The 12,319-nt window shown below is 44.8% G+C and overlaps 1 protein-coding gene across 2 annotated transcripts in view; it reads right to left on the reverse strand.

Moving 5' to 3' along the window:
• Window positions 1-956: 956 nt before the first annotated feature.
• Blm (BLM RecQ like helicase) overlaps window positions 957-12,319 on the reverse strand; it is an 89,455-nt gene continuing 78,092 nt past the window's right edge. For both annotated transcript variants that reach the window (XM_038313824.1, XM_038313823.1), the window contains exons 18-22: window positions 10,341-10,540; window positions 9,326-9,518; window positions 6,629-6,751; window positions 4,450-4,636; window positions 957-1,597 (exon numbers count right to left, since the gene is read on the reverse strand). In XM_038313824.1, the coding sequence (XP_038169752.1) occupies window positions 1,423-1,597; window positions 4,450-4,636; window positions 6,629-6,751; window positions 9,326-9,518; window positions 10,341-10,540 (878 nt within the window). In that variant the 3' untranslated portion in view covers window positions 957-1,422. The remainder of the gene's footprint in view (window positions 1,598-4,449; window positions 4,637-6,628; window positions 6,752-9,325; window positions 9,519-10,340; window positions 10,541-12,319) is intronic.

The raw sequence follows: 12,319 nt of genomic DNA on the forward strand, positions 1-12,319 counted from the left end.
GGGCCCCAGTCAGGAGGTTGGGAGAACTGTCCTGTCCTTTTATTTTGGAAATAGGGTCTCACGTGGCCCAGGCTGTGGTCAAATTCATGGCATAGCTGAGGATGACCCTGAACTCTTAACCCAGCTAGCCTAGAGCAGAGGTGGCAGCAGCCCTTCCTTCCAGAAGAGCTGCCACAGGGAATGCTAGGTCTGTCTAGACCAGAGCTCTCCTGGTGACCCTGGTTACTTGGTTCTCTGTTCCCTCTTTTCGACCCAACTGGAGTCATGGCTTGCCAGCTCTGGAAGGCTTTTTAAGCAAACAGCTCTGAGCTAACTCATTTGACTAGTCTCCCCACTAAACAGCCAAAGGCTCCTGCTGGTAGGAACTAGGTGGTCCCTTAGCATAGGTATATGCCCACCTCAGTGCTGAGGTCTCAGGACAGTGGCTTCCAGTTCCCTTCCAGTAGCTGGGCACTACACACAGGACAAAACAGCAGGCACATCAATATTTAGTACATTTTTTTTTTGTAAGCAGAGTCTATTGGCTATTTCCATCCAGGACAGACTAGGTAGTTTTTTTTTTTTTTTTTTGCTGTTGCTGTTGGGTTTGCTTGTTTTGCTTTCTTTTTTGAGACAGGGTTTCTCTGTGTAGCGCCAGCTGTCCTGGATCATGCTGGCCTCAAAGTAAGAGATCCGCCTGCCTCTGCCTCCCGGAGTGCTGGAATTAGAGGCATGTGCCATCACCGCCCAACTAGCTTTTCTAAGAGAATGTATCTGTTGTGTAGGTTGGTCCTGAACTCCTGGACTCAGCTGTTCTTTAGCTCAGCCTCTGGCGTCACTGGGACGTTTGGCTGTGTGACACAATACCCAGCCCTATGGTTGACAATCTGACAAACGAACAGCACCTCATGTTTTAATTTGTACTTTTAATTGGGGAGATCGAGTCTTTCTCACATATTTGTGGGCCATCTGAATTTTCTGGGGGGAGACTCGTCTATCCACAGCCTTTGTTCTGTCGTCTTCTGTGCTGACTTTCTCTTAACGATTATAGATACTCTTTGCATATTACAGGAATTATCATGTAATATATTTTCTATTTTCTCTGTCATTTGATTTTTGTTGGGCTGTTTCACACAAGAAGTTCTACAGTTCACAGTGTCCCACGTTGCCTTTTCTTTTGGCTTCAGTGTGTCACGTTATACTCAGAATTTCTCTAGGGTAGATGATTCAGCCATTGCTTCAGATGCTCTGAGAAACAATGGCCACCACACTTGCAGTGGCAGCAAAGAAAATGTTTATTTAAAAATAAGAACTATCACAAGAGATACATTTAAATATTAATAGACAGAAGTGAAAACTTCAAATGGTGTAACAAGACTAACAGCTTTCTGCTCACAGATGGTCAGACGCCGACAAACCAGACCTGTGTGCTGAGAGGGGCTGTTAGGAGAATGCATACGCGGGCCTCAGGAACGTTCTATTTACAGGCTTTGGAGGAGCCATGATCCCCAATCTACTTGCTGTTGATGTTGCTTGAGAAGCACACGAGGCTGAGCTGGATCCAGTTACACCAGAGAATTTACTTTTAGAAGACGTTTTTCTGCTTGTAGTAAAGCCCCTAAAATGTGGCAAAGAAAAGAAAATTAAAATGCTAAATGAGACCAAGTTAATGGTCTTTGTTAACTTGCTAGGAAAACGAGCATGATTTTCTCTGTCTTGTGTCTGTCTACATTTTCTGCCTGGAAATCCGGAGGGTAGGGTGAGTTTCCCTTTCTGAAGTGACTCGAGTTTTGGGCTGTGACCACCTACGGACCCTTTCTCCAGTCATACCTTCTACAACCTACAGTCAGACGCTCCGGATCTGTTCTGACAAAAGAGGAAGTGAAGACATCTCTAAAAGACCCCAAATCTCTGGCCATCAGACACCCTAGAATTAGCGAACTGGCACAGTTTCGAGCAAGACAGCTTTGTGGGTAGTGGAGATGGGCAGAGCCTCTGGGTGGCCACTTCCTAGGCACAACATGGATCTTGCTCTGTAGGGAGAGACCAAGCTGCCTCATGCATTGGTCTGGCATGTGTCAGGCCACGTAGCCGGCAGCAGCCCCAGCTACACCCAGAGACCTGCCAAGTCTTCCTGCTCACTGCCTCCTGCACACAAGGAGGAGGGCCCTGTCATAGCCTGAGCTGAGTCGTGTGTATCACTTCTTTGCTGACCTGAGGATAGCAAGCCTGCCAGTGGGTTTACAGAGACAGTGGGCAGCCCCTTCAGAGGCTCTGCAAACCCACTGAGGTCCACCATCAGTTCCAGATTCCATGGCACACTGCTGGGGCTAGGTAAAGAGTTTTTCAACATTTTAAACCTCTTGCTGGAGGGAAGGCATTTCACTGCAGATCTGGCAGAGAAGCAGCCTAAAGTTTCCCTATGCTGACTTCCTGCTGAGAAATGAAGCCCGGAGCAAAAACCTGCTGTTTATGTTGATTTACAGAATGAATCTGCCAACAGCAGCCTCCATTTCAACGGCTCATCCATTTTCCTCCCACTCAGAGAGCTTAGAACACACCTGGCTCATTGTGTGTTATTCTGGAGATGTGAGCCCCAGTGGTCTGATGAGGTGAAGGGCTCTGGCAAGGAGCCCCAGCAGTCTCCCACTGCACAGTGTGAGGGCTGGAAACCCTCTCAGGGGTGGGTTGTGAAACCCAGAGGACCAGAGCAGATGCAAAGACGCTGAGGCTAGTGACTAGTTACCAAGCCGGTAGGCAGAGACTAATTACACCTGGCATGGAAACTGGTGCCGGCTGTAGGATACTACGTTGGTTTTGTTTTCTGAGAAGGTGTCACACAGCCCAGATTGGCTTTGAATTCTCATCTTCCTGCCTCCCACCTCCCCGTGCTAGGGTTAGAGGCATGGTCCTTCATGCCTGGTTTAAGTATGAGTTTTACTCCTTAAACTAGACTCCAGGAGACACAGCAAAGAGCTTCTTTCTCACAAACAAATGCTGTGAAAATGAAATAAAGGAGCCAGCAGCAGCGAACGTGTTGGCCTCCTTTCTTCTAACAAGCAAAGCCAGATGACAGGTCGCCCACGCTTTGCTTTCAGTGTCCACAGACAGGCAGAGGGGAACGCGCAAGCAGTTGTGTCAGCCAGTGTCCAATCCCCTTCCCACGCAGGCCGGCCGGGCTCCACCCCTCAACCCGACGGGGCTGGAGCAGAAGCTTTTTAAGGTCTCCTGCTCTGTGAGCAACCAAGGAAACAAATGTCTCTCCAGGGAGAAGAATAAATGAAGAAATGAGAAAACGTCCCCACTGAAGAGTATCTGATGGTCACTTGCGCACTTAAAACCACAAAACCAAGCCACCATTTATGAAGGCTGTTAATTCTGTCCTCTGGTAGAAGGTTAGCACATGTAAGAAGTCTGTTTATGGATTTAACAAGAAAAGACAGTTTGGTGACACTGCCTTCTTTTCTCTTCCCCCACTTAATCTTGTTTTTACCACCGAGAAGGAGAAGAGGGAGAAAACTGCAAAAGCAAACACAACAGCTTGCAAAAGTCACTGCAGCTTTGTTTCCTGCTTTCTAAGCAGGTCTGTTACAATATGCAGTTCTGTGCGCCACCATATCTGGATCAAATGCAAAGATGCAAGGCAGAGGTGGAGGACACCTGGCAGAGGCGGCAGAGGCTGGGAGAGGGGCTGGTGGGCATGGTCCAATGGGGAGAAACAAATCTGTTGCCAAAACCTGGCCACTCTACCTGTTTCTCCCTGTGAAGACATGTTGTAGCCCAAAGCCGAGGAAAGGGAAGGGCGGGGAAGACAGAAGCCACTTACACAGCCCTAAAGAAACCTGGCTTGCCTGGCTTTTGGATTTCCCCATGTGGTATTTTTCTCAGCTACCCTGCTAAGGCTAGGGAGGAGCCACCTCTCCAAGTCACTGAAAGCAGGGGGAAGGCTGGGATGTAGCTGGGCTGGCAGGCTTGTTTAGCACGCAGGAGGCAATGGGTTTGATCTCATCAGTGCATAAACCATGTGTGACGGCCCATGTAGCTAATGTCAGCACGTGGGAGGCGGAGGCAGAAGTTTAAAGTCAGGGTCATACAGCAGAGAGCCCAGAGAATCCTGCAGTCACAGAGGAAGTGTAGCCAACACTGGAAACTCACAAAAGCCCTGTTATTATTCACCCAGGGTGTATGAGTTGTGCTTTGGATGGAAAAGTACCTTAAGAAGAGCAATTACCTCAAAACAAACAAAAATTCCAAGGTAAGGTCAAAGTTTGAGAAGTTTTTGTAAACTCTGAAATAGATTATTTTAAAAAATCTGAAGCCATGCTTGTGTTTTGATTTGGGTCTTAACCATCAACCCATTACCCAATCATGGCTAATTTAAATTAGTTCTTTGACCAAACTAGAGCATTTATGTGCACCTCTGCTCTTTTCCCCTCTCACTGATGCTGCAAAGGACATCAAAGACCATACCCCTTTGCCTTGAAGCCGCCGTTACTAGCTCTCCTCCTCTTGGGCCTTTGGAAGGCTGGCATTTTCTTCCTTTTTCTTTCATTTCTAGTTTGATTTGCAAAGTAGTGAGAAGATACAGGCTCCTCTTCGTCAGCCTCCTCTGGCGTGTTCCTCCTGGTGCAGCTCATGCCTGGGGAGCTGTTCTCAGCTACAGATAGGAAATGCAGACATTAACAGGTGACCCTGGGTTTGGAGCCCAATACCAGCTGCTTTCCTGGTGCTTCCCCGCTGTATGGATTCAACAACTCAGCAGGAATCAAACATTTCTAGTTTTAAAAGCTCAAGTGTATTAAACGGCAATTTATATCTAATAAAAGAGAGTCAAAATTCATTACCTAAAAAATTTTATGGTAATATTTAGCTCAACTGGAGATGTCAGGTTTAGTTCACACTGCTGCATGAGGCCTATGTCCATTTTACACTGTGCAACTAACCCTTGTGAGCTGAGGTGAAGGGTGCCACAAGCATTAGCTGATTTTATTCATCATTTTAAACATACTGAGAAAATAAGTCCAACATAAAAAGGCAACAAATCCCTCATCTTTAAGCAATAGTCTCCTAATAATAAACACACCAAAAATTCAGTACCACATTTTACTCCTTGCAGACGGATGCCATTTCTTTGCCTAATTGTTATGAACACTTCACATATCAGGCTAACAAGCAGGAGCCTGGCTTGATGGAAACATTTGTAAGGGAGAAAGTAATTTTCATAGATATTTGCATCTTTTTGTTTTGTTTTGTTTTTCAAGACAGAGTTTCTCTGTGTAGCCCTGGCTGTCCTGGAACTTATAGAGATCCACCTGCTTCTCTGTCTCCTGAGTGCTGGGATCAAAGGCATACGCCACCACTCACTTTCTTTTTTTTTTTTTAATATTTATTTATTTATTTATTATGTATACAATATTCTGTCTGTCTGTATGTCTGCAGGCCAGAAGAGGGCACCAGACGTCATTACAGATGGTTGTGAGCCACCATGTGGTTGCCGGGAATTGAACTCAGGACCTTTGGAAGAGCAGGCAATGCTCTTAACCTCTGAGCCATCTCTCCAGCCCACCACTCGCTTTCTTGATTGATGAAGGAGTCCAGCCCACATCTGGCCAAGGTGTCCTTGGGAAGGTGGTCCCGGGGTGTTGTACGGGAGGATAGGCTGAGCAAGTCAAGTATGGAACAAGCTAATAAGCAGTGTTCTTTCATAGCCTCTGCTTCAGCTCCTGCCTTGGCTTCCCTTAGTGGACTATGATGTGGATATATAAGCCAAACAAACCCCTCGCTCCCAAGCTGCTTTTGGTCCTGGTGCTTACACAGCAGTGGAGACCCGACTAAGACAGCAGGCCTACTGAGGTTGATAACTCACTGTACGGCACAAGCTGCCCCTTCTCTCAGTTTCCCTCAGCCAGCGACTCCTACACCAGTGCTGGGCTTGTGAAGAGGCATCACAGGACAGACCTAATGCAGCCTTGGGAAGCTCCGCTTTGATGTCCTCACTGAGTCAGGCTTGTGTTCCACTGACATGTTCGTTTCCCCAAAGCACGCAAGCCCTACTCTTACATGTTATCTTAGACATGCTTGTTAGATAACACGTTCCTTCCTCAGATAAGGACACTGAAGCACACGGAGGTTGCTGGTATCCTGCCAAAGATCACACAGTGAGATGATGGTAGTTCTGGAATGGGTCCCAGAGTCTGTGACTCCTTGGGCACTTGCCTTACCAGAAGAATGTGCAGGACTGAGGGCTCAGAGGTTCCCATCTGTCCTCCATTAGTGGGCTTTCTTTTTTCCTTTCTTTTCTTTCTTTTTTTTTTTTTTTTTTTTTTTTTTTTTTGAGACAGGGTGTCTCTGTATAACAGTCCTTGCTGTCCTGGAACTCATTTTGTAGACCAGGTTGGACTTGAACTCACAGATATCCACCTGCCTCTGCTGGGAGTAAAGGCATGTGCCACTACCGCCTGGCTCCATTAGTGGGTTTAATGACTGGCTTCCCTGGGGGCCTAAACACTGTGTCCTCTTGGAGGTGCCTGCCACATCACGAGGGGCTGCTCCTAGAACCTGGATTCCAGTGTGACAGGTGTAGGTTGCATTAATCACATAATTAGCACTAAAACAGGCTTTTAGAGAACATGTCTGGAGGGTACTGAACCTGGTACTGTCCATTCCGCGTATTTCTGTAACACTGGGATCACTTCTGCACCATATTTTTCCAGCTTGTCTTCAGTAACACCATCAATCTGAAGCAAAACCTCAGGATCAGAAGATAAAGATTCTGTGTGTGGACATAAAATTAAGAATTTAAATTACCACTCATAGAAAACCCACTAAATTCAAGTGCATCCAATCATTTGGCTCATATTTGTTAAGACCCAACTACTGCTGGGCACCAGATACATGGCGAGTTTTCTAAAAGGCAAAGTTAGACTGGAAATGTAGCAAACAGGTTGGGGGGCAAGAGCCACCATCCAATTTCAGCAGCAAAGGCATAGACACCAAGGTAGTGAGTGCGAGCCAATTTCAGCAGCAAAGGCATAGACACCAAGGTAGTGAGTGCGAGACAGCCGAGTGTCTGGGGGAAGCAGGAGGGTGGGATCTGCGCTGTGTGCAGCCTTTCAGCACACCCGGCTCTTGCCCACTGCCCCCAAGACTTGTCTAGCTGCAAGACTGCTGTCCCCGCATTTGTTACGAACACCCACATTCTAGTCCTAGCTCTGATTCTTTCCCTGCAGTGCAGACATGCACATTCCACCTCAAGAGACACACTGAATTGCTGCTGCCCCAGCCCAAGTTTGTTCCTCATCTGTCAGTCCCACATAGGCCGAGACAAGTAGAGCCTGGAGTCCTCTGTAGAGATAGCACACACACCTTATGGCTGGACAAGCCTGGGGTTAAAAGGTCACTCTGGCTGCTGTATATATAGAAAAGGGTAGAAAGGCGTGCGAAGTGCTTTCTGAAGGAAGAAGGACAGGGCAAGTCAGATGTGGTGGAAGAGACTAGGAAGGCTTGGATCTGTTCTGGAGGCCAGGAGTGCTGGCTTCGGAGAGTGAGCGAGTGCTAATCCCTAAGTTTTTGACTTGAGCAGAGGGTGGATTTCAGATCCTTTCCCATCTGTGACTTTCACCTCATTCCTATGTTTAGAAGAAAAGCGACAGACTGTGGGATAGAGCAGAAGGTTCATGAAGAAGGCTAGGGGAGATGAAGTGGGAGAGGCAAGCAGATGCAGACCCTTTGACCCTTTGGGAGAACTGTGTTGTATCTAGTGAGCTGTTGTAGCTTTAGTGGTTTTGGAAAAATTAAAAGCATACTATGCTCACATCTGGAACTAAAGAGACCAGTTAGGGAACTACATTAATAGCCAAGGAAAACCAGGCTTTTTCACCGGCTCTAACTCACACACTGTTTCTGAAGTCAAGAAGTGTCTCATGAATACGGCTGGACAAGCTGCAGCTGCCTGTGCATGTGAGATCTTACGTACAGCTATTAATAATCAACAGTCGGCAGGTCAACAAGCTCCCTGTTATTGGCCCCTCAGCGTGAGTTTAATGACATGAAATGTCTTCAAAAAGCCGAGGAGATGGCTCAGTCAGTACCATCCTTGTTGCACAGGCACGGGGATGGAAGTTTAGTTGCCAGCAGCAATGTAAAAGCTGGGCATATAATTCCAGTGCTGGGAGGCAGAGGCAAGGACATCTGGGGCTCAGTGGACAGCTGTCTAGCCCCACGTCCCAGTGAAAGACCCCTGTTGGAAGAATAAAGGTGGATGGTGCTTGAAGAGGAACAGCACACGAGACTGTCCTCTGGTTACACCTCACTGAGATTCTGTTGACATCTTCTGCTATCATCAGAAAAGCACCTGTACTGGAACAGTGGGGCTCAGGGTTAAATCCCCAGCACAACAGCACTATAAACCAAAACCAAAACCAAAACCAGATCCCAAAGTCAGGATGGGGAATGTCAGAGGCGGGCAGCTGGACAGGGAAGGGTTTGATGGTGGATGGCAAAGCGACAGAGTGATGATTATGGGGTTTCATGAAGGAAGAGCACAGAAGGGATACACAGCAGTCAATGACAACTCATTTCCCAGAGACCTTACCACTGAAATTCTGGGTTAAGCTAACTCAGCCCATGCAAATAACTCAGATCAGCAAATATTTCTTAACTAAAAACACAGCAGTGTTATAGATCCAGATTCAAAGAAGCCTAAGACAGTTTCTTTCATGTTTAGATCCTCGCTGCAAAGTACTTGGACGGAAATAGCTCAGCATCATGAAGGAAAGCAAAAAGTAATTGACATCTGGCTTTGTAGATGGTAATTATTCATATCCTAACATTCAGCTCTACAGAAAAATATAAGATTAAAATTATAGCACATATCTGAACTGTATATATCTTAAATATTTTTACTGCAAGAAAGAGCTTAAGTGGTGTCTCTGGGTCGAAAACCCAGAGATTAGACCAAAAATAATTAAAATAGAACAAGACTTTACAAAGCCCCTTAGCAGCAGCTCATGCTTACAAGCCCAGCACTCAGGAGGCTGGCACCAGGGGGTTAGCCATTTGTGGCCACCCTGAACTACATAAGGTCCTGTCTCATCATGGCACAGTGGGGCACACACCTTTAATCCCAGCACTTGGGAGGTAGAGGCAAAGGCAGGCAGACCTTTATGAGTTCAAGGCCAGTTTGGTCTACATAGTGAGATCCAGGTCAATCAGGGTGACATGGTGAAACCCTGTCTCAACAGCAACAAATTAATTAAAAGACCCTGTCTCAGAAACAATAGTGTCCTTTAGTAAGAACTTCTGGCCACTGATCTGGGCCAGAAGAGCAAGGCACACAGGCACATACCTGCAAGCTTCTTGAGTGTAGCTGTATTAAAAATATTGAAGTAATGAACACCAAAGACTTTCCCCAGCAATTTGCAGACCTCTGTAAGTTCTCCAAGACATTTCTTAACTACTTCTTCTCTTTGGGATACTTTGGCCACTAGAGCTTTTTGTTTTTTTATACTGCTGGAATTTTCTGTTTCCATGAAGTCCACCTTAGTGAGAAAGAAAGTAATCAGAGGGATGGGCAGAAGCACACTTGTTCCCAAGGAATGACATCTTTCAGTGTTTGACTTTTTTTTAAATTTATTTTAAAATTCTATTTACTAATATTAGACAATATTAGTCTGTGTGGGCATGAGTGTGTACATATGTATGTCACGGTGACTGTGTAGAGGTCACAGGACATTTTGGAGTCAGTTCTTTCCTTCTACCTGGGTTCTGGGGATCAAATTCAGCTTGCCAGGCTTGAATGGCAATACCTTTGCCTGTTGAGCCACATTGCCTACCCTTGTATTTCTTTCCTGCCAAAAGGTATAAAACCCCCTTGGGAACAAGAACTGTACATTTTCCATCTTTCTATTTCCAGGGCCTGGCACATACACAAAAGTACCTTTTGATAAATGTGTACTTAATTTTTCTTTACTTTAATTTAATTGTGCGCATGTGTACACTCATGTACTCACATATGCATGCATGCTATGGTATGTATGTAAAAGACAATTTACAAGAATCCGCTCTCTTCTTTGTTCACGTTGGTCCCAGAGATTTAACTAATGTCATGAAGCCAGGTAGCAAGTCCCTTGACCTACTTGCTAGCCCATAAATGCTTATTTAATGAATATAGGAAGACTTAGTAGCTTGAATATCTATTAAATTCATTTTGACAAATGTCATATTAATTGGTTCAACTTCAAGATCTCTTTCCAATTAAGATCATAATATACTCCTAAGGGAAGAACATCAAACTTTAAAGTCATGATATAATCTGGCACATTCACTGTGAGGTAGCAAAATGATCATTTAAAATACCTTACCTTTAAGTGGCCACTTAGCACATCTTGGGCTCTAGTTCCTAGCATCACATAGGCGATTGGTTGGTCATTGGCGTTGATATATAAGTCTTCATCCAAAATTTTGTCTAGTATCAGCTTTTTAAAAAGTCTTTCAGCATTGTGTCGTGAATAAGAAGATCCCTTTCCAAATATTCCTGACTGAATCTTTGCACTCTTACTCCCTAGAAGGTTCAAAAATTTAGATGACTAAGTATAGCTGTCTCATTATTCACACAGAGGAGGCTAAAAGTCACTCAAGGACATCTTTGGACAAACAGAAGGGATCGTCTGTCCCATAGGAAACCCATAGCACAAGCAGACCTCACTTCTGAGTTAGGAGCGCATCTGAGGAGAACTCTGAGGTTCCTGTGGTCGCTGTACTTTCTCTCAGTGACAGGGCAGGAGCCAGCACCTTGTGCACACTGAGCTTGTACTCTACCCCAGCCCCTGGCTGCTTCTACTTCTCCTTGTTTTAAAACATGTTGATCAAACCACAGCAAAATTTAGCTTGTTATTTCAAAACGTTGCATTCACAGTTTATAAAATTGCATTAGAAAAACAGAGCAAAGAATAAAGAATTTATGTATGTGCTAGTAGCTTTATACTACTCTGTTACACTTTATATCTATATACACTTTATATTTTTATGTATGTATGTTCTGTGCATTGTTGATAAAGTTATACAACATTTTTGTTGTTGTTTTTGAGACAGGGTTTATATAGCCCAGGCTGTCCTAAAGTTATCTGAACTTCTGACCCTCCCACTGTGAGCACCTTCCAAGCACTTACAATTACAGGTCTGTGCCCTCATGTGCAGCCTACCAATATTTTAACAAGTATTTTTTAAGTATTTATTCGTTGTGTGCACACATGTGCCACAGCTTATGCTGCAGAAGCTGAGGACAACCTTGCAGGAGTTGGTTCTCTCTCAACTGGGCTGAACTCAGGCTGTCATGCTGGGCAGCTCTTCTACATGCTAGGTAAGAACTCTACCAGAGAGCCTTTGAATTGGTTTTCTAAATACCATCTCTGGTCCTACTTTTTAAAATATCTATTCGATTATAAAGTAGATACTTAAATCTGCATATTTTGTTATACTCTGATAAAGCACACACAAATTCTAAAACGAAAATGTAGTATTTCACTAGATCTCAAAAGAGGTGAAGCTGGAAGGGCCTGCATTGCCCCGTCACCTGAGAACGGCAGTGATCTCATCACGTTAACACAATTTTAAATGTTAAGCTAAAAATTATATTACATTTTTTTTTAAAAGACAGGGTATGTTGAAAAAAAGTTTTTCTCTTTTTCTCGCTGGGCTGTGGTGGCACATGGCTTTAATCCCAGGACTCGGGAAGCAGAGGTAGAGGAATCTCTGTAAGTTCAAGGCTAGTCTGGTCTACAAAGTGAATTCCAGGACAGTCAGGGCTACACAGAGAAACCCTGTTTCAAAAAACAAAAACAAAATTGCTTCTTTTAAAGACACGATCTCATTATGGAGTTCTTACAGGTCTGAAAATTTCTATACAGAGCAGGATGGCCTCAAACTCATAAAGACCTGTTTGCTTCTGTGTCTCCAGTGCTGGGACTGAAGGGCATGCACCACCACCACCAGGCTCAAAAAACTTTTTGAGACAGTCTGTTACATAACTTGGTTGGCTTGAAATTCAATATATAGACAAGATTAGCTTTGAGACTGTGGTGTCTTCCTGTCTCTGTCTCCAGTGCTGGGACTCCAGGAGTGCTTCACTCCCTGGTCTCACAATTTTACCACAGCTCTCCATTTTAAAGCCTGTAACATGGACGATTGAGAACCAGAATGAGAAGCTACTTTGGAAGACTTGAACTTTATGAAATTTCAGATGGTTTTCCCTAACATTCTAGAACAGGACCACTGATCTGCTAACAGGCTTTTTAAAGATGTAGCTACACCACCACTAAGCATAACATAACCAATAAAGTTC

Source organism: Arvicola amphibius, chromosome 12 (assembly GCF_903992535.2).
Source record: "Arvicola amphibius chromosome 12, mArvAmp1.2, whole genome shotgun sequence".
Lineage (NCBI taxonomy): Eukaryota > Metazoa > Chordata > Mammalia > Rodentia > Cricetidae > Arvicola > Arvicola amphibius.